Below are 21,741 nucleotides of genomic sequence, written 5' to 3'. Positions count from 1 at the left end.
AGCACCGCGGATCGTTCCACAGAGATTTTAATATTGGTTAAATTTATTAAGTATTTAATATCTAGGTGTTTTTATGGGAATATGGATCTTTCAGATCAATTTGAGAAGTAATTTTGATCATATTTCACATTTTATTGTATCATGTAGCGTGGGACGCTGGTCTTGGCCTTGACTCGGTCTCGACTTCCCTCGGCCTTGGTCTTGACTTGGTCTCGGACCCTAAAAGTCTTGGTCTTGTCTCGGTCTCGATACACTCTGGTCTTGGTCTTGTCTTGGTCTCGGGTTAGGTGGTCTTGACCACAACACTGCCGAAAATGTTCTCCGTAATTAACACTTTGTAATATCCATTGTCATAATAACGACTCCCGAGTCTGTGGAGAGAGCCAAAATGTATTTTTTTTCTTTTCTTTCCCTCTCAGATTGATGGTTCAAGATTTCTAGTAACACAGGAAGAACAACAAGGACTCAGAGGGTAGAGGGGCTAATCATAAAAGTCAACTATTTGAGAATTATTCAGCAATAATTAAAACCCTCTGCCCACAGAAACTTTTCACTTGATGCCTTTAACCTCTATGTTTATGGATAAAGTTGATTATTAAAGTTCCAAACTTTCAAACAACAGCTATTTTAGATCTGACAATGATTCGTTTGCAGCTGTTTCTGGCCGATGCATTCAGACAATACTTGGGTTCTTTGCAACACAGAGACTTTGACTGAAATGCCTTGTATAAACAATACTTTCTCTGCAGCCGAGGAATTTAGTCCTTAGTTATTTTAGCAGGACAGAGCCTCTTTGGGGAAGCTTCTGGCATTTTTCCAAAGTTAAAAGAAAATTAAAACTGGTGGAATTATGTATTATTTTAAAAGAAAGAGCTGGGATACACTACAAATGATGTTCAAAACATTTTTTTCATATTCGGCTTGTCTGGATACTAAATCTATAATTTAGAATGTAATTTAAAATTAATTTATTTCAGTACTTCTAGTCAGTGCCAAAAGTAAGAAAAAGTGCATATGGATTCATCATGCATATTATTTGTTAATTTTGAGCTAATGGAAAGTTAATTGTTAGGAAAAACTGTGAAGAAAAAAAGGTGCGCATGTAAATGAGATAATCAAAGCCGTTTGAGGATTTAGAAAGAAAACCTGTTCAAGATCCTTAAATGGTTTTTCTTTACCACTGTGGATGATGGCTGTTTCTGCAGAGCCTCTACATGTAACTGTGTATAGAACATGGAGTATTACTGTCACATTGCTTGCGTTAAGCTACTTCTGAACCAGATGCTCTACACCAGGGGTCCCCAAACTACGGCCCGCCTCCACATTTGGTCCGGCCCCCTGAACAATACCAGAGAGCATTCAGATTTTTTTTTTCCATTTATTGTATTTTCTGGTTTATATGTGGATTTTTCTTCAACCACCAGGGGGCTCTTTAGCAGGAAGTGTGTCCTGTAAACTGTGGGTGTTTTGTTCTGCATGGCGCATTGCTGCCATCTGTTGGACTTTTAGGGAACTGCTTGACTTTTATGTTATTTAATCAGTACGGTTGTTTGCTAGCGGTAGAGCAGATGAACACACGTGTCTGTTATGAACCCTGCATTCCAGGTTGAATTCTTCGAAGCAATGCCTGTAAGTAGCAACTTATACTTCAAAACGAGCCTTTATGTTAACATATGAGAAATCAATATATTAGTTACATTCCCTCAATGGAATATATACTAGTTAGTCCCAGTGACCGTTTCACTTATGGTTTTTGCCCATGTGCTTTCTGGGTAAAAATCGATCGAGAAACGCACCCCCCCCACCCGTCAACAATTTCAGGCCCCCCACCAGAGAAGGGAAAAGTTATGTGGTCCTCACAGGAAAAAGTTTGGGGACCACTGCTCTACACACACCTTATCTGGGTGGCTGGATTGCTCCTCCTGGGTCAAAGGTTCTCTTTTCAAATGAAAGTATAGTCCTCCAGAGCCTGGAGGAAAAGTGCAACCCAATGTCCAATGAGTCCAATGTTGAATCTTCTTTTTCTTTCAGATTTTTGTCGTATTGATGAACCACTATGCAAAGATGACAATGCCGTTCTCACCTATGAGGCCATCCGTAGTATCCATAAGCAGATGGACGATGATGCAAACGGCAACGTAGATGTAGTAGAGACTGATGGCGTAAGTACTCGATACACTGCAAAATCTTACCACATATTTTCTTTTGTCTAGCTTCTAGTGCAAATATCTTAGCACACTTGGAATAAGTTAAATCTAACTTAGAAGTAACTTTTCATCAAGATTGTTTTCATTTGTAACAAGGGGGAAGACGTCTTATTTCACTTGCTATAAGTGAAATAAGCTCACTTAAAATAAGTGAGCTTAAGATCACTTATTGAGCTCAAGCTCACTTATTATAAGTGAAATAATCTGCAAATGGAACCAATACTTTTTTTCATCAATATTAAGGAAGCTGGATTTTAAGAACAGGTTGTAGATCTTGATCATATTGCTCAAAGTGAATTTATTTTCTGTTGCACAAAGATCTTACAATCACCACACAGTCATTAAATCTTCCTACATCATTTTATCAAGAAGGAACAGCATCAGGGCTTATTACTGTCTTTCACGTCTGTTGACTACACTGCAGTGGGAGTGCTATATGGGGCTCATTTTAAAAAGAGTGTCGGTGGTTCAGTGGGTGTACAGTCTAGTGAAGATTCATTAGTGAGGCTGTGGAGCCAGTCAGGTGGCAACTACCATTCTAGTGGGTTTTAAAGTGGTTGTGTTTATAAGTTGGTGAAATAAAATAATCAGTTTTAGATCCAATTTTCTTTACAGAAAAACAATTTTTGGAGTAAAATTGAAGTTACAGTAAAATGAACCTGAACATTAGATGACAGGATCAAAGTAAATCAAATAATGCTTTGAATTTTGTTTCTAAAGCAAAACGTATTAGCAGTAAATAAGTAACATACACTCAGTAGTCATCTTATTCAGTACATTTTGCTTGTATTGAGTTTCTAACCGCACCAGAACGTGTTGGAAACATTCCTGAAATATTTTGGTCCACATTGTCATGATGCCACCATGCAGTTGCTGCAGATTTGTTTCCAGTGCCGTCATGATGGCAGCTTCTTGCTTCTCTGCATCCCCAAGAGGCTCTGTTACATTGGTATCTGGTGGCTGCAGATACACTGGAGTACAGTCATCTTCAACAGTTAGTTTGAGATGATTGAGCAGTGTGACATTATGCATTTTAGTGAAATGTGTATCAGAAAACTGGAACACATTTGTAAGAAAACCGATGGACAGGAGAATGTCCCATACCATTACTCTAAGATTTCAGCTGTATTACATTTAAATGCTGCTTCAGAAAAAATAACAACTGACTTACTTCTCTTCCACTACCTAAAACTCACAACAATTGTGTTCATGGAGATTGTAATGCTAAATAGGAAATTATGGTTGGTAGTGCAAACTGCATGGCTGTCCTGCATGCATGTCAGTGGAATATGCAGGGAAGAAGAAAAAGGGGAACTTCTCGGATCAGTGCAGGATGCCATGAGACTGCAAGAAGAATGCTGTTGTTGGGTACAGAGGCTAGGCTCAAGCTTCTTATTGTATTCATGTATGATTGTTTTAGTCGTTGGGGAAAAGATCGGGTGACAATAATAGAGATGCAATAATAGAGGATTGTGGGGGTGCTTTGCTCACATTTTTATATCGGTGCGACCCTGACTCTAATGCTTTTATTCCACTCAGTCTTAAGAGTGCATTTACGTTGTGCTGTTTTACACTGTAAAATATCTCTTTTTGTAATGGCTACAAGAATCCTTGTCATCCTGCAGTTCCTTCGAGAAGATCTTAACTACCACGACCCCAAAGCCAAGCATAACAGTTTCCATGGCGATGACCAGTTTATCAGTGTGGAAGACTTGTGGAACGCCTGGAAGGGTTCTGAAGGTACTGCTTTAAGGCTGTGCTTCAAATGTTTTTTTGTTTTTTTTTCTGTTTTTGTTTTTGTTGCTGCTGTTCTTTGGAATTGTACTAAACTAAGAACCAAAACCATTCTTTAAGTGTTATGTTCTTTTCCTGCTAGAATGCTCGCCATTCACTTAGAATAATCCTGAGGACCAGCTGTCCTTAGATGAAACTTGTGTTTCACGATTCAGGATGGGGTCAGTGTATGGAAGAGAGACTGGGAAAAAAAAATCAGTTTTATTTATTATTGTTCTATGTCACCCTTAATACAGTTTTTTATCAATACTTATGCTTCTATTGATCATAAAATTTCACAAATTGGAATTATGAAAATAAATTCACTTACCTGCCAAATTTCAGAACTTTAGTAAGGGGTAGAATATTTTAGCTTTATCAAAATTGGTGTGTTTTGCAAAACTGCCAAGGAAAGACTTTTTTCACATCACACTAATCACACCAGTTTGTATCCAGAGCTCCACAGCTTCGCACAGTTTATCAAAAATTGGGTTTGTCATTTGAAAGTTTGAATCAATAGTTCATCAATAAAATGCCTGACTACAATTTAACAAAAACGCCACTCCCAAGTATAAGGTACTTGTCACTACGTCTCACTAAGACACCTACATCTCCTCTGATGGCGCTATGGCTGGAATATGATTATATCTCATGCAATACTTTACATCCGTCACTGCCATGATTTTTAATGAACAAACTTATTGATGTGTAATTTTAATTGCATGTCTTATTTAATAGAAATACCGCAATTGCAAAATTTCTTCAACATTGGCAGAATATCGACAAAATTTTGCATACATTTGTTGTAGAAACGCAGCTAAAGAAATTACATTTAAGAACGTTCCTTAACAACCTAACAGATTCACAATTAAGCTCACATACACTTGTGAAGCATCTCACTCTCCTAATGAAGCAGCAGAGCAGTTGATTAGATTCATGTGGGCTAAGGAACGGTGGTCTTATCAGCTGCAGATAGTGGCAGAGTGGACATCATTGACTCTGTCAGCACAAAATCCATTTCCACTCTCTCCTCTTTGAAATTATCAGTTTGGCTTCTCTGTCTGGTACAGAGAGCTTCTGCTGTATTCATGTAGCTCAGAGCCCCATTTTCTCTGCTTGTAGTGCTCCCTTAGTTAATGCTCTGGAGATTTTGGGTTGAGCTTTTTTTTTTTTTTCTTTCCTTTAAATGTAATGTGTCAGCCTAGACAGCAGGTGTTTTTGATTCTGCGTAGAAGTTGCAAGGAAAATTTGCCCTTTTTTAATTATTATCATAGTACTGCATCATTTAAAAAAATACAAGAGTTCCCCAAGGCTTCCATCTCAGACATCAGTAAATATTTTCTTAGCTGAAGATTCTCTATGTCTTTTCAATTCTTGGTTGCAGGAATGTCTTTTGTCTTCACACTCTGATTTTGTAAAAGACAACAACTTCATCTGAGTCATTGTTTTTCTTTTCAGTGTATAATTGGACAGTAGATGAAGTGGTGGAATGGCTCATCACCTATGTAGAATTACCTCAGTATGTGGATGCATTTCGCAAGCTGGCTTTCAATGGAAGTGTTATGCCAAGGTAAGACTAGAGGGGGCCAGCTGAATCGAGCTTAAGTTACAAAGATTAGATTTCAGACTCAACACAGATATGTGTCCCAAAGACTTGAAACTTGACTTATTCTCAGAAGTTCAACACTTTTATTTATTGATGGCTTACCTGGGTCATTGTGATTTCATTTATATCTGAAATTTGAACATCATAATTTTTTTTAGAATCAACAACAAAGGTCTTATAATGTGAATTAAGAAAACGGTTTCAGTTACTGAAATTTCTCAAGCTTATAGTGAAGAGAAGAAAAGCTTCCAAACCAAATTAAGTGCAACATATAATTGAGTGGACATGATAAAGAATTTTATTCTTTTTTTTTTTTTTTTTTTTTTTTTTTTTTGTCCCTGTAATGACTTTGGTTGATTCATTCAGAAATGAAGCATTACCAAGTTTTAGCCTATTTCTACTGATTTTCTTTGAGGATAAATGCCTATTTATATTTCCAATTGGGTAAATATAACATTTCATCAGTTTTCAAAATATTAGAAAGGAGCCTTTAGACGTTTTAGTGTTCATGTAGTCTTAGAAACCAAATGTACAGGTTTGGAATCTTAATTTGGAGCAATACAGGGTTAGAGACACAGCAATTGTTATGAATTTGATCCAAAAATGTTCATTTCAAATGTTAGCAACTGAAGACTAGACTTGTAAAAAATGATTTGTAAACCACTGATTACTTAACAATCATTGCTTTAAAAAGGGATGAGCTTGGAAATAGTGTAGAATCACTTGACACAGCTGAAAATGGATAACGCCTTTTGCTTCCTTCTTCCTATTTCCTGCACAGTGAAGATGTGTCTGCTCTCTCTCAGGCTGGCTGTGAAGAACACCACTCTGACAGTCTCCATTCTGAAGATTCTGGACCGCAGCCATGTGCAGAAACTTCAGCTGAAAGCTTTGGACACGGTGCTTTTTGGACCACCCCTCAGTATGTAGTTGTTTTCTCATTGTCAGTTGTTTTAATCTGTACTTTTATCTACCGTACTTTTCGGACTATAAGCCACTACATTTTCCCCACACTTTGAACCATGTGGCTTATAGCCCAATGTGGCTTTTCTGTGGATTTTTCTTCAATCGCCAGGGGGCTCTTTAGCAGGAAGTGAATCATTGGAAGTCAACATTGCAAATCAAAGAAGAAAGAGCTGATTTTCATTTAGAACAAGCACATGCTAGCAGCAGGCATGACGGAGATATTTCTTCCAACTCATACGCCCTCATCATGGAAACCACACGAAGAAAAAGATAGCACTTTTAAGTTGAGGGCTATTGATCTGGCAGTACAGGAGGGAAATGGAGCCGCTGCACGTCATGAACGAGTCCATGGTTTGGTGTTGAAGACAGAGGGCTGCGTCCTTGATGAATCCAGCAGATTTATTAAGTGTGAAAACCGAGAGCGGCAGAATCACAGGCGACTTATAATCCAGAGTGTGGATTCCGTTTCCAGTTTTTTTTTTTTTTTTTTTTTTTTTGTCAAAAAATTTGTAGGTGCGGCTTATGGTGAGGTGAGCTCTATAGTCTGGAAAATACGATAGTCAAAGATTATTTTTCAAATACTTTATTTTCTTCAACCATGTATTCATAAGCCATCCTTATCTTTTATTCTCTTGCACCACCCATCTTTTGATATGCAAAACCCTTTGTACGAGTCTCAGGGTGTTATGAACCACACTGTGTGTGTGCTCCAGATGACTGTCATTGACAAACACAATTCTCATTCCCTTTCTCTTCCTCTCTGGTGTCACTCTACTTCTCCATTCACAAACTAAAACCGTTCAGGTTGCTATTCCTTTTGAACATGGCGTGCTTCGAGCTATTATAGCTTAAAGCTATTATACGTATTATAATATAATAAAGACGGCAAACAAATCCTTGGTAGATTTCCAGCGCAAGTTGGAAAATTATGTTTAACATCAGAAAAAAAATCTATTTTTATAATGTTAAATGATTAAGCTAAGAAAAAGAAACTGAAGTATCATTTAGGACAGTATCTTTGGATTATATTATATGATTAGGGATTAGATGAGCTCCAACAGGAGCTCATCTAATCCCTAATGAACTTTAAGAAGATTTAATGAGCCTTCCAAGAAAGCAAGCACCAGCCCTGGACAAAGCTTGAACAGGAACTCTGTGTGTAATGGTCTGTTTCTGGCATGTGTTATTGTGGTTGTGTTCCCACCCCCCTCCTACTCCCTAACGCCTTAAGGAAGACATTAGCAAGGACTGTCTGTCTTTGACAGCTTGTCAAAGCAAGTAGCTTCCACAAATAGTCCAGCTGACAGACTAACTGTAGCGAGCAGCAGCATTATAAGACATATTTTACAAAAGGTTGTGGCTAAAGGGGTGGACTGTTATGTAACTGTTAGGTAATGATTAACCCAAACAAATCTGGGGCTGGTTGTTTTCACTCGTGTTGCCACTTAAGTATGATTTGTGCATTAATGGCCTTTTAGATAGAGTTTACATGTGTTGTTGATTGCATGTAATGGCAGATTACTTAGATTAGACAGAGCAGTATGAACATCTATCAAGGACATGTACCAGCTGAGAAACTGATCCAAGTCGGCCACAATGCTCCACCTCTGTACAGAGTATCATCATTTAGTACCTACTTTTTTCCTCTCTGATGTGAGCAGGTTTGAAATTCATGATAGGTACAGAAAGGGGGCAGGGAAGCATGGTTGTTGAAAGATGCCAGTTGATTAAAGTATCCAGCCCCCATTACAGTTCATAAACGGACAATTTCTGTGGTGACTTTACCATTGACATGAAGGAAGTCAAAGGGAGTGTTGCCTGACAAGCAGCAGGTCTTGATGCTCAACTGTAGGTCAGATGGAGCTGCCTTTTTGAGAATTTATTTAGGCAGACCTGTGAATACATTGCTGCAGTAATCGGTGTGATTAAAGATAAACCTGTGGATGAGTTTTTCTCAATCTTGCTGGATCATCTGTCCTGGGAAAGTTCTTTAGGTGATAGACGGCTGATTTTATACTTATTTGTCTTTGAAGGTTCAGATCTGAGTCCATCACCACACCCAGTTTTCAGGCCTGTTCACTAGTTTCCAGCTATAACAACTGAAGCTGCATGCTGACTCTCCATGGAAGGGAAATACAAGTAGTGATCCTATCTGACTGCGATTGCAGTTAAATATTATCTCCTTCATTTGGCTCAGACAGAGGAAATAAACAGTGACAGCTGAACCTAATTACTGTGACTAAACATGCAGGAGATTCACTTGAAGAGGACAGTTATTGATTCAACATTGTCTGGTGACATCTGCAGATGCATTGTATTGGCAGTGGACTCATAAAAGGTCAAATCTGTGTTTTGCACCTTAAATTGCAAATTAATGCTGCAATGGTGTAGACAATATTTATATCATGAAGAACTGCTTGGACTGCAGTCAGTGTTGGCTAATGATTTAAGTAGTAGTATATGTCCAGGCTTTTTGTTCCTGTTGTAATGATATTGTGGTGATGCTTAGGAGATGTTCACTTAGAAATTAAAAAACACTGCAAAATTAGCGTTTTCTTAGGACATAACATTTGTGCTCATGACACATATTGATGCATCATAATCTATTTGTTCACTTCTTGCTGACGCTATCTGTGGTAGCCTTGTCCTAACTGTTGTCCTAATTCCTTGGGTTTGGGTTATGACTTTGCTTAATCTCAGATTGTAATTGATTCATAAACCTATACCTAAAAGTGTCCCCAATGCAGGCACTGTTTTCATTGGGTGAGAAAAAAAGCCATCTTATTCACATGGGCTTGGTTGAGCTTCCACATTCTCTAAAGATGATGATCTTCTTGTGTTGCCTGTACTTGGTAAGGTCAGTCATGTGCAATATCTTCCTGTTTTCTCTACCTATTTGTTCATAGAGAAATCAATCCACTTTTTGTTCAAAGACATAACAGGATTTAAGATGATATAGTAGCACAAGCCCCATTGTCATACGAAAGGGGAAAGTCTGTACCCAGTTTAAGGCTATTAGATGTGAGGAATTTTATATAATTTTAAATTTATAAGCTTCTACCCTGGCTGTTTCCTTCCTATGCAGTTCTGCTTAATTCTCATTTCCCTTCACTGCTCCATCTGGGATTTAACCCATTGACTTGGATTGCTCTGGTAGAATTTCAACCAGGCCAATCAGCGAACAGAAGAAGTTGTGAATGATGAGGAAGATTTTTTGCACTGTTTTATAACTGTAGTCTGCCTGCATTTGGGCAAAGGCAGTGGAGGAAGTGAACATTCAGTCAGTGTTTGATGTTGTTCCAAATATTGAAACGACATCAAACGTTCGGCTCGGCACTTCTTCCTTCGCAATGGAGGATGGTTGTTGACAGTGCAGGCAAGTTTCATTAAGACTCATACCGTGGTCTAGCATAACATTTGGCATCACACCCAAACATTAGCGATTGGTTCAAGTTTCAAACTTCAACAGAGTCCACGCCTCCAGGAAGCAATCCTTTCTGAAGAGCAGAGACTCCAGACCCTTTTATGAAGTTTTTTACCAGGCTAATAAGCTCCTGCGCTCAGTTGCAGTGCACATTATTTATCTAATCTCTAGAATTACAAGCAGGTATAAAAACATTGAGTCTCAGTTTTAAAGGTCTTGTTGCTTCATGTGGGACTTTAATGGACATTGATAGATTAACCTCCTAAACACTTTTGAGGAAGGGTCTTCTTTTTTAAATCACACGCAATACGATGTATGCATTCATCCAAAACTATACGTTTCCTTGAGAGGTCAAACAAAAGTATGTTTCTCATGACCTCTTTTTATTCTGGCATTTACTTGTGGACTTTCCTAGTCTTTTGTGTTACTCCAGGAAGTAAAAATCATAATTTTGATGTACTTGCATGCCCTTAATCAGATTTTACCGGGGGGGGCTTGCCTCAACTTGTAACATTCAATAGACATTGTTTTTGTGGATGGCTTTGTGACTGTTGCATGGGTGGGGATCTAACTAGCCACTTGTGTGTCTGGTAGAAGATTGATCTGAACTTAATTTGAAGCTTTTCACAAAAAGCAACATTAATTTTTAACCTGGCATTAGTTCTGATGGCTTTGGCTCTTTATATTAGCAGGATTATTACACTTTCAATGATTAAATTAATTGTAGCTTTGACCCATAGCTCATTAAATATACCAACATAAGTTTTCTGCTGAATGCAAGCGTTGATTCCTGGACTTAAGTAGCCTCTTTTATCTGCAGTTCACACTGCTGGATTTTTGTTTTTCTTTTTAATTTAGCCCCTGTCACCGCAACCTAAATATGTGACGCTGACCCCATTTGTGTCAATCCACAACACTTGTTGCACTTTGACTTTGACATGTTCTTTACACCACATCCTTGTGAAGCTTGCACATTGTTCCAAAGCCTTAACTTATGATGTAGATTTTGTTTGCACCTCAGCAGCTGCATCTCAATTAAAATATGACTGAAAAAGTTGATTTTGTTCAAAAGTGAGACTGTTTCATACAATATGTAAATGCATAATGGTTAATTAGTCTTTACAGTTTGATTACAACTAATAAAAGATCAAAATGTGTTTATTTTTTTCTGAAAATTTTGTTGTCACACTCAATAATTTTCATAAAGAAATGTGGGGCTACTGAAAAGTATGTTCATATCAGAGGTCGCGTTAACGGAATATTTTACGTATTTGACCGGTTATTTTTTTAAACGACGGGAAAATTTAAAGCCCATCGGTCATCTGACAGATTATAATTAACACCCTTAACTGGCACACATGCGGACACATTACAGACTTTACGCAGAGTTAATCGCAGAGGTAACTAAAATCAATTAATAAAAATCCTTTCTGAATATCATCTCATGGACACTGAACTAAATGGGTCTTTCTGACCAGGAGCTGACGGCGTGTTGAAGAGTTATGGACCGGACGCCTTGGAGTGCATCTGGTTCAGAAGCGCATTAGAAACCTTTGGTAGAAATGGCACGTTTAATTTCAGTCTCCATTACATACAGAACAGAGAAAACTAAAGAGAATGCAATCTTGTGTTAATTCATTTATAGTCTAAACAGAGGAGCGGGCAGTTTATCTTGAGGAAATAAATAAAAGTGCAGAAATTAATTAGACCGTAACATGCGCAGTCCAACCAATGCGGACGTGTCTCTGCTGCTGCGAAGAATTAAACTTAACTCATCCTGCGGTTTTAACAAATGGAGCTGAATACGTTACCCTCCCGTGCCCAGAAAGAGAGTGGAGCTCAGAAGCGCGGCAGATGTAACATCTGTACATTTCAGGGAAGTGAAACCACGCAAAAAATAAAAAATCCTCATAAAAGCGCACATCCGGACCGCACAGGGTTAAAAAAAAAAGTTCAACTGATCGGTTTGGATGAGACAGATTCAACTGACCGATGAACAAGCGCAAATTTCTCCGCAGATGCGAACCAGGAGGAATTTTTTGAGGCTGTGAGTTCAGACCTCAGCAGGTGAAGTGATGTAATTTAAGTGGAGTCGTTTATTTTATTATAAGTTATTGGGACCATAGTCAGTGGTTTTTGTCACTTCGGAGAAAAAGTTAGATCCGTTCATCTGCTTTATGTCTGATGGGATCTGGATTCACGGTTCAACTAGCTGAATATTAACTAAACCGCATAAAATGCGGTTAAATAGCCAATGTTAATGTGATTATAATTTGACGGGTGAAAATAGTACATGACCGATTTTTTTTTAAATCCTGTTGGTCAAAATGACGGAGAACAAAAAAGTCTGGCGTGACCTCTGGTTCATATATGCAGTCCATACCTGATGAAGGTTTCTTTCATGAATTACTACATAAAATGTGCAGGGCCTCATAGTGACTATTCATGACTTTTCTTCCATTTAGCTTTCTATTAATATAGCAATGACCTATTGTGACTTAACCTCTTGATAGTGTTTTGTCAGCAGCCATGACAAAACATGCATAAAACCAATTAAAAATGACCATTTTTAAGGTAATTAGATTGTAATCAGAAACAAAAAAAATCCTCAAACTTTTTTGTATCCGATTATTAACTCCAATGCTAACCATTTCAATCAATATTTGTGCAATGATGTTTTTTTTATTTCTCACAAATAAAGGATCAATGACGTCAATTTACTCATTTGGACATAAAAAAAAATGTGATTCATATTTTTTATGCCCACTGAAAAAACCTAAACACAAAATTACACTAATTATCCTTGAAAGTGATTTTTTGTAAAAATTTTTATATTGCATTTAGATTTTTTTTGTTTGAAGGGGTGATCTTTATAATTGAACTTGAGATACTATTCTGCTCTGGGTCAAATTGACCCGCTGATTAAAATCAAGACAAATGAGTCCCGAAGATGATCCTCCAGCTGGCTTTCCAGTTTAAACCTGCATGTTCGCGCGCGCCCGAAAAGTATCTATGTAACAAGTAGACGCAAGGATGTAAATGTGTAAAATGAACCATTTTCATTTTATACATAGAGTGCACCTATTAAGACAAATAGAAAAAGTGTCATGCAGAAAAAATACTTCTATTTAAAAAAAAAAAAAAAAAAAAAAAACTTTAAAACGGGTCATTTTGACCCGCAACATAGCAGGAGGGTTAAGGGCAATATTGTTTACAGAGACTTCATAATCCATTTTATTTGCAATTTTGGTTTAGTTTTTATTTCCATTTTATTTATTGTTTTTGGTTGTTTCATTTTGGAGTTTTAAATATCTTCCAGTTTAAATGTTCGTTATAAAATTTAAGTTTATTGATCTTTGAAAGACCAAAATACTTAAATTTGAAAGAGCAAATGTGCAATATTATGCCATTTTCAATATATTACTTGAAAATTGTTCCAAAACAATGTTATAACTCATCAGGATAATTACTGGGGCAATTTATTGTCCAGCAAAATTAGTTATAGTGATGGGCTTAGACTAAAATGAATCTTGTTTTGTTCTATTTCCCTCAGTGAATCGACACAACCACCTGAAAGATTTCATGCTGGTGGTGTCTATAGTGATCGGAATGGGCGGTTGCTGGTTTGCCTACATCCAGAATCGTTACTCAAAGGACCACATGAAGAAAATGATGAAGGACTTGGAGGGTCTCCAGCGGGCTGAGCAGAGTTTGCATGACCTACAGCAGAAGTAAGGGCTCTTCCCACCACCCTCACTGCACACTGTTCAATGATGCAAGGACTTTGCCCTCTATGGCTGGAGTTTTGTATTGTGTTAGATTAGAGGGCAGTATTAATTATATATCTGTTGTCATGGTTGATTGTTAAGCACATAAGATATTAGGAAATAATTAAACATAACCTGCTCTTTAAATTGGGTAAATAAAATGAACTACTGCACCATGTGGATTATAAATCCATGGAAAAACTAGGTCAAAGTGCAGTCCACATTACTGAAAATAACTACCCACATACTGGTTCTATTGAGCTTTGAGGTGAAATGGTAACTCTTGAGGTTGTGATTAAAAATCAGTGATTCTTGAGAATAGGGACAAAACAGGTCCTATGGATAAAGCACCAAATTTGAATAAAATATACACAAAATATATATATTTTCAAATAGCTGACTAAACTAACCTGGGTCATGTGAGCACAACAATGTATATTTTTCTTGTGTTTGCTGAATATTTTTTTATTTTAAACATTGTAGTCGGTGGATGATGCCTGTAAAATCTCTTGTCCAGGAGCAGAACTCAACACATTATAATAGTTTAAAACAATTAAAGAAATACTAAAATTATATATTATGACAATTAAGTATAAGTAGTCATATAAATAATTATAAAAGTATCAATAAATTGAATAAAAAATAATTTTTAGATATTTTCCAACTCCGTTGAAATTTGTCCCTAGTTTTTGTCAACACCGTCAGACATGAAAAGAATGTAAAAAAAATCAGGCATTATTGGGGGGCACCAGAACTTCTGAGGAACCCATGACCATAGACATTAATACATAGACGCCTCATGGAGCGTCGGCCCGTTGCAGCAATACGTAATCGCGTCCGCCATATGGAATGTGGCATCTCTGCCAGTAAGCTAATACAAATGAATGGACCGAACTTCAGAAAATGCCGTTCCACAAAGTATTTTTAGCTAATGTTCATCATCGACCCACTCACATATAGACGTGAATATATTTGGAAATTAAACAATCACCAAAGACAACATTTATGACTTTTCATAAATTTTCAGGCCCGAGCAGCTAAGCGCTGCGAAGGCCTATTGTAATCGTAGTGTTTATTATTCTTCACTCTTCTTCTTCTTATTATTATTCTTCCGCCAAATAAATTGGCTTTTAGGGGGCTTTATCATATTCAAAAACTCACCAAACTTGGCGGACGCGTCAGGTCTGCGTGAAAATTACGTATTTTAAGGTCCCCGGAAAAATCGCACAAGAAAGTTGCCACCTAGCAACTTTCAAAAGACCCTTTCCTATTCACTTACTTTATCGTAGAGACTTGAAATTCGGTACACTTGTAGAGCTCCCTAAGACACTCAGAATTTACAGTTAATGTCATAGTGCAAGTATCACAGAATGTCGGCCATTTTGGATTGAAGTTCCGATTTTGACCCAATTTTGGACGTTTATAGGGTTCGCATTTGATCGAACTTGTCCTAGGGATTTCGATCGATCGGCTTCAAACTCGGTCAGATCGTTCATAAGGCATGGCCGATCCAAAGTTATTACAGGTTTGCGTTTTTTTTTTTTTCTAAGCGGAGTTACCTGGGGTCAAAGTTCACCTAGTCGCCATGAAAAAGAAAACGGTTATAACTTTTACAAAAAAACTCACAGAGGCACCAAACTTTCAGTGATTGATCATCATCAGGTCCCCTACAATACCCAATGGTCAAATGATGACATCACTTAGGCCACGCCCCCTGAGCACAGGAAGTGTCATGTTTTACTGTGAACGGTCGATATCTGACCCCTTTGACCTAATGAACATGAAACTGTGTCCACAGACAGAAAACATGTTGGTGTGTAACGGATTCCAACCCTGTTTGGTTTTGATGGAGCAGGTGGGCGTGGCGGCGTGGCAAAATGACCTGTAACGCCGTCGCCATACGTTTGGCTGTACATTCCACAATTTGGAGCCCAGCTGCACCAAACTTGACATGAGTGATCCTGGTGGGATGCCTGACGATCCTATGTCATCATAGTCTGACGTCATCTAAGCCCCGCCCCCTCAGAACAGGAAGTGCCTTTTTTTGACATGTAAAGCTCCATCTATGGCTCTCTCAACCTAATCAAGATGATTCTGTGTTGGATGACAGATAACATGTTGGTCTCACTTGCTTTAAAGCGCCAAGAGTTTTCAGTAATGGGCGTGGCCATGGCAGCGCGGCGAAACAGAGGGAACGCCGCCGCCATACGTTTGGCTCTAGATTCCACATCGTTCAGCCCAGCTGCACCAAACTCACTAGGATTCATCCTTATGCATCACCGAAAAGGAATCCATAACAGCCGTTGATGGGCGTGGCCTAATTTCTCTACAGCGCCCCCTAGAACTTTTTAAATAATGAGCCCCAAGCCATGCTTTAAGCTAGAATTATGAAACTTGGTACACATGTGTATCATGTCAGGACCTACAAAAAAGTCTCTTGGAGCCATGGTGCAAACCCAACAGGAAGTCGGCCATTTTGGATCAAAATCCGCCATTTCCTCTATTTCATAGACGTCGCATCTGATCTATCTCCTCCTACAGCTTTCGAGATACAGACTTCAAACTCAGTCAGCAGAGAGTTATCCAAAGTTATAAAGGTCCAAAGTTATCACAGGAATTTTTGTATGTAAAAGCATGTGGGCGGGCTAAGACCCAAACTTTGACTATTCACCATAAATCATTAAAGTGAGATAACATGCACATACGAGGTCACAGCTGCATCAGACTTTCTACGTCTGATTATAGACCAGCCCTCATCACAGTTAGGTGGTCGATTGATGACATCACCTTAGCCCCGCCCACTTCCGACAGGAAGTCACCTGTTTTTTCTACTGTATGTCTTACTTTTACACTCTAAAACATGTTGGTGTGTCATGGATTCAAACCCTGTGCAGACTGACATAAAATGAGATGATGATGATCTCTGTAAATGCCTACTGACCCGTGGGGGCGTGGCAAAATGGCTGTCCCTCGCCATATGCGAGTCAAAGTTTGGTCGTCCCAAACTTTGACTATTCGCCATAAATCATTAAAGTGAGATAACATGCACATACGAGGTCACAGCTGCATCAGACTTTCTATGTCTCATTATAGACCAGCCTTCATCACAGTTAGGTGGTGGATTGATGACATCACCTTAGCCCCGCCCACTTCCGACAGGAAGTCACCTGTTTTTTCTACTGTATGTCTTACTTTTACTCTGTAATTCATATGGGTTTCATGCTTTGCAGACTGACATAAAATGACATGAAGATGAACTCTGCCAATGCCTACTGACCCGTGGGGGCGTGGAAAAATGGCTATCCCTCGCCATATGCATACGATCGTCTCTTATTTAAACTCGCATCATCCGATTTGCACCAGACGTTTTATGAGTGACACTTGTGAACCTCTAAGGAGCCCAATAGAGTTTAATTGCAATTTGATTCCACCGCGCACCCTAGGTTAATCAAACAGCTGTATCTCCTTGCCACATGGCCCAATCTGCTCCAGATTTTGGGTGCATTGCCAGGGAACGCTGCCGAAGGCATAAAAGCCGATCGCGTGGAGGACAGCGCGCGACCGTCGGCGGTGGCCGGCGGGAGGCGGTGCTGGAACATCCGCGGTGGCTATAGGCCTGAGCGGCGCTTGGCTGCGAGGGCCGCTTGAGGCTCCGCGGAGCTTTAATATTTTAATTGTAATTTCTGAATAAAGAAAATAAATGTGAACCTATAATACAATTGCTTTTGATAAATCGTTTTTATATATACAGTAACCAACATTTATGAACATATGTACACACACAGACGTCAATATATTAAATAATAAAATATATGTATATATATATTATTTATTAACAAATAAAAATATTTTATTATTCAAATAACAAATATATGAATAATATATAAGAAATGTTATATATATATATATATATGTATGTATATATATATATATATATATATATATATATATATATATATAGTCTTGAACAGTAAGGTTAATTTTCTCCTCTTTTCTGCTGAAGAGTTTGTGTGTGTGCAAATATGCCCACACACACACACACACATATATATATATATATATATATATATATATATATATATATATATGTATATGTATATATTAGAGGTGTGCCGATCGATCGGTCACCGATCATAATCGGGCCGATTTTCGTGAAAAAGTGCATGATCGGTGATCGGCGATCATTGTCTCTTTTACCGATACCGATCACCTGCTTCTCATTTCGCAGCCTGCTTGTGCAGCTGGTCTCCTCTTTCCTTCACTCTGCGCAAACGCGCAACAACAAATCCTAAGCGATGTGGAACTATAACGCACTGAGTGAATGGGGAAGTTTGCGTGTTGTGAGGAAAATTGAAGCAGGTCAAAAATGCATCAACACAACGAAGCTAATACAACATAAAAACAATGCTATACTTGACGGAGTTTGGCTACATCGAGGCTCACTGCAGTAAAAAAGACATACGGAGGATCAGACAGCAGGTAAAGCAGCGCACAGCTACAAACACTCACCCGGATTAGCATGACGGTCAGAAAGCTAAACAAATTACCCGCAAAATTATTTAAGTCTTCGAGCTGCGATGTAAGACGCTGGTTCTGCTCTCGCTGTTGAACCGCTGCTACGCTACAGGTAATAATATTTCACAGACGGAGCGCCGCTTCTGCTCCACCTGGTAGTGACTCTCACACCGAACCTGCTTAAAGCTGCAGCATCTAACCTAAAACAAAATAAATTTTACATACGTTTACATACTTTCGCTGTCCTAACATGAGACAGATAATCTCTAAAAAAATAATCGATCTCCTCCCTGATCTGCATAATTACTCCGCTCAGTCAGAAACAGCCAATCAGAGCTAGCAGTAATCAGCTAGCCGCCATGCTATCAGGAAGTTTTCATTCAGTAACTCTGGATTGTTTATTGTAATGGATCCTGTTTTTGCCTTTGAATTTTAAGTTTTATACTTGAACTTTTTGGCAATGTTGAGAGGTTTTATTTTGGCTCTTTGCATTATTTAGCCTCTTCAGAGCCTTCATATGTTTTCAGTCTGTTAAAGATAGTATTATCAATACCAGTACAATTTGCACAAAGCCTGTTTTGTTTAGTTTTCTTCTTGGAAAAAGTTATTAAAAACAAGTGTTTGTCTAAATTAAGGTGAATTCATGGTTCCTTTTTCCACATAATGTAACCGGTAGTGTTTATGATAAAAAATAAATAAATAATAATTATGTGATCGGTATCGGTGATCGGTATCGGTGTATCGGCCCTCATGGGTGATCGGTATCGGTATCGGCAGGAAAAAACCTGATCGGCACATCCCTAGTATGTATATATATGTATATGTATATATATGTATATGTATGTATATGTATATATATATATGTATATGTATATATATATATGTATATGTATATGGGATGTACCACCGACAAATAACTGAAGTGGCTGATATCAGGAAATCCTACCAATGGCTGGAGAAAGCTGGACTCAAGGACAGCACAGAGGCCCTCATCCTGGCCGCCCAGGAACAGGCCCTAAACACCAGAGCAATAGAGGCTCAGATCTACCACACCAGACAAGACCCAAGGTGTAGGTTGTGCAAGGAGGCCTCTGAGACAGTCCAGCACATAACAGCAGGGGTGCAAGATGCTGGCAGGGAAAGTGTACATGGAACGACATAACCAAGTGGCGGGCATAGTGTACAGGAACATCTGTGCCGAATATGGACTGGAAGCCCCGAAGTCAAAGTGGGGAACACCCCCAAAGGTGGTGGAGAATGACCGAGCTAAGATCCTGTGGGACTTCCAGATCCAGACAGACAAGATGGTAATGGCGAACCAACCGGACATTGTGGTGGTGGATAAAGAACAGAGGAAAGCCGTTGTGGTGGATGTAGCAATACCAAGTGACCACAACATCAGGAAAAAGGAGCACGAGAAACTGGAGAAATACCAGGGCCTCAGAGAGGAACTGGAGAAGGCCTGGAAGGTGAAGACCACAGTGGTGCCTGTGGTCATCTGGGCCCTCGGGGCAGTCACCCCCAAACTGGAGCAGTGGCTCAAACAGATCCCAGGAACAACATCAGACATCTCAGTCCAGAAATGTGCAGTTCTAGGCACAGCCAAGATACTGCGCAGAACCCTCAAGCTCCCAGGCCTCTGTAGAGGACCTGAGCACAATCGTCCTCAGGGTCCGGTCACCTCTTCTCGTTGTGCAGCGTTTTCTGCCACACTTTTTCCTTCCTACTGACTTCCCACTGAGGTGCCTTGATATAACACTCTGCAAACAGCCGATTCGTTCAGAAATTTCTTTGTTTCTCACCCTCTTGCTTGAGGATGTCAGTGATGGCCTTCTGGACAGCAGTCAGGTCAGCAGTCTGACCCATGATTGCGGTTTTGAGTAATGAACCAGGCTGGGAGTTTTTAAAGGCCTCAGGAATCTTTTTCAGGTGTTTAGAGTTACTTTGTTGATTCAGATGATTATTTTTATTGCTCGTTCAGAGAACCTTTTCATAATATTCTAATTTTTTGAGACAGGGGTTTTGGGTTTTCATGAGCTGTTTGCCAAAATCATCAAAATTAAAACAATAAAAGACCTGAAATATTTCAGTTGGTGTGCAATGAATCTAAAATATATGACAATTTAATTTTTATCATGACATTATGGAAAATAATGAACTTTATCACAATATTCTAATTTTATGACCAGCACCTGTATATTTGGCAATCAAAGAAATTACTAAAGAGATCGTTTCTAACTTTAAAGAGCACAATTAAATTAAAGAGCACAATGTTTTATTTGATAGAAACGATTCTGAAAATTTTTATGACATTGATGAACAGACACACTTTTACAGTGTTTTATTGAAGAATATATTTACATAATTCCATAGTTTAATGTACATTTAACATTTCAAGACAAGAAACAAATAATTTTTCTGTATTTATTTTTTATACGTTATTGAGAAATGACTTTTGATTTATAAATCAGTCATTGTCAAACATTAAACTACATATTTTTCTTACTTTTTTCCAGATAATTTACAGTATGTCAACTCTGCTATTGACAGCAAAGAGTGAAAATAATTCCAACAGAGTAAATTATTTTTTATTTCATTATATAAGCTACATTAATACAGTAATACTTCAGATTGAGATATTTAAAAATACACAAAAAGTGAAAGAATAAAACATTTATTTATTATACTGGGAACACTGGCCACAGGCTTCAGTCTGCTGGTCACACTGGGAGAACTCGACTTCTGAGACGTCCTGGTTCACAGGCTAAAGCCAAGGATAAAAGAGAAATTATCCAAAAGTGTAATAGAAAATACATACGATATGTTTCGTATATGTTTCTTTCACATTCATAAAAAGACATTTTCAGCATGTTGGGCTCTGACTCGTAGCATCTTTATAGCTAAATACCGACATGGTGAAGCTGAGCTGGGAAACAGACTGAAGAACAGCAGCTCCAGCTCTGATCCTGACTGATCTTTCCTCACTAAATCCTCTGGCTTCTAATGAACTTCTCCTCTAACAGTGGTTTTTCATCAGCTCTCTCTCATTAGAAAACAGTGTGAAAACATTAGCTGCTAAGCTAACAATCAGCGGTTATTTCGGGCCAATTTAGCTACATAGGACATATTTTTCGGTTGTTTAAAAGCGAATTTCTGGCTGCAAAGTCAAGTAATTCTGATCTTTCATCCTTACCTGGGGAAGGTAATCCTAATGAATCCAGTTTGTTTCGTAAAACGGTTGAAACAAGTCCACACAGCACAGGACTTAAGGAGCTCCGATCCTCTGCTGCCACATACAAGGTGGCGGACGCTTTTACGTACGGCTCAGCGCTCCATGAGGCGTCTACGTATTGTTAGCTCTGGTTAGCTTATGTTATTCTTTAGTTTTTTCTTCTGTTTTATTCCTAAATTGCTTGTCACAACCATGATTTGTCAACACCATAACTGACAATTTTCAAAACTTTAATGAAATTTTGTGAAATA

The 21,741-nt window shown here is 38.5% G+C and overlaps 1 protein-coding gene across 2 annotated transcripts in view; it reads left to right on the top strand.

Moving 5' to 3' along the window:
* stim1a (stromal interaction molecule 1a) overlaps positions 1–21,741 on the top strand; it is a 45,100-nt gene that overhangs the window by 8,550 nt on the left and 14,809 nt on the right. For both annotated transcript variants that reach the window (XM_088012092.1, XM_088012091.1), the window contains exons 3-7: positions 2,032–2,162; positions 3,833–3,947; positions 5,439–5,550; positions 6,393–6,508; positions 13,530–13,707. In XM_088012092.1, coding sequence (XP_087868218.1) covers positions 2,032–2,162; positions 3,833–3,947; positions 5,439–5,550; positions 6,393–6,508; positions 13,530–13,707 — 652 coding nt within the window. The remainder of the gene's footprint in view (positions 1–2,031; positions 2,163–3,832; positions 3,948–5,438; positions 5,551–6,392; positions 6,509–13,529; positions 13,708–21,741) is intronic.

The sequence above is a fragment of the Poecilia mexicana genome, unplaced genomic scaffold (assembly GCF_051168715.1).
Source record: "Poecilia mexicana isolate PSO_F unplaced genomic scaffold, ASM5116871v1 scaffold_13, whole genome shotgun sequence".
In the NCBI taxonomy this organism is placed as follows: Eukaryota; Metazoa; Chordata; class Actinopteri; order Cyprinodontiformes; family Poeciliidae; genus Poecilia; species Poecilia mexicana.
This window is presented reverse-complemented; position numbering and strand designations above follow the sequence as displayed.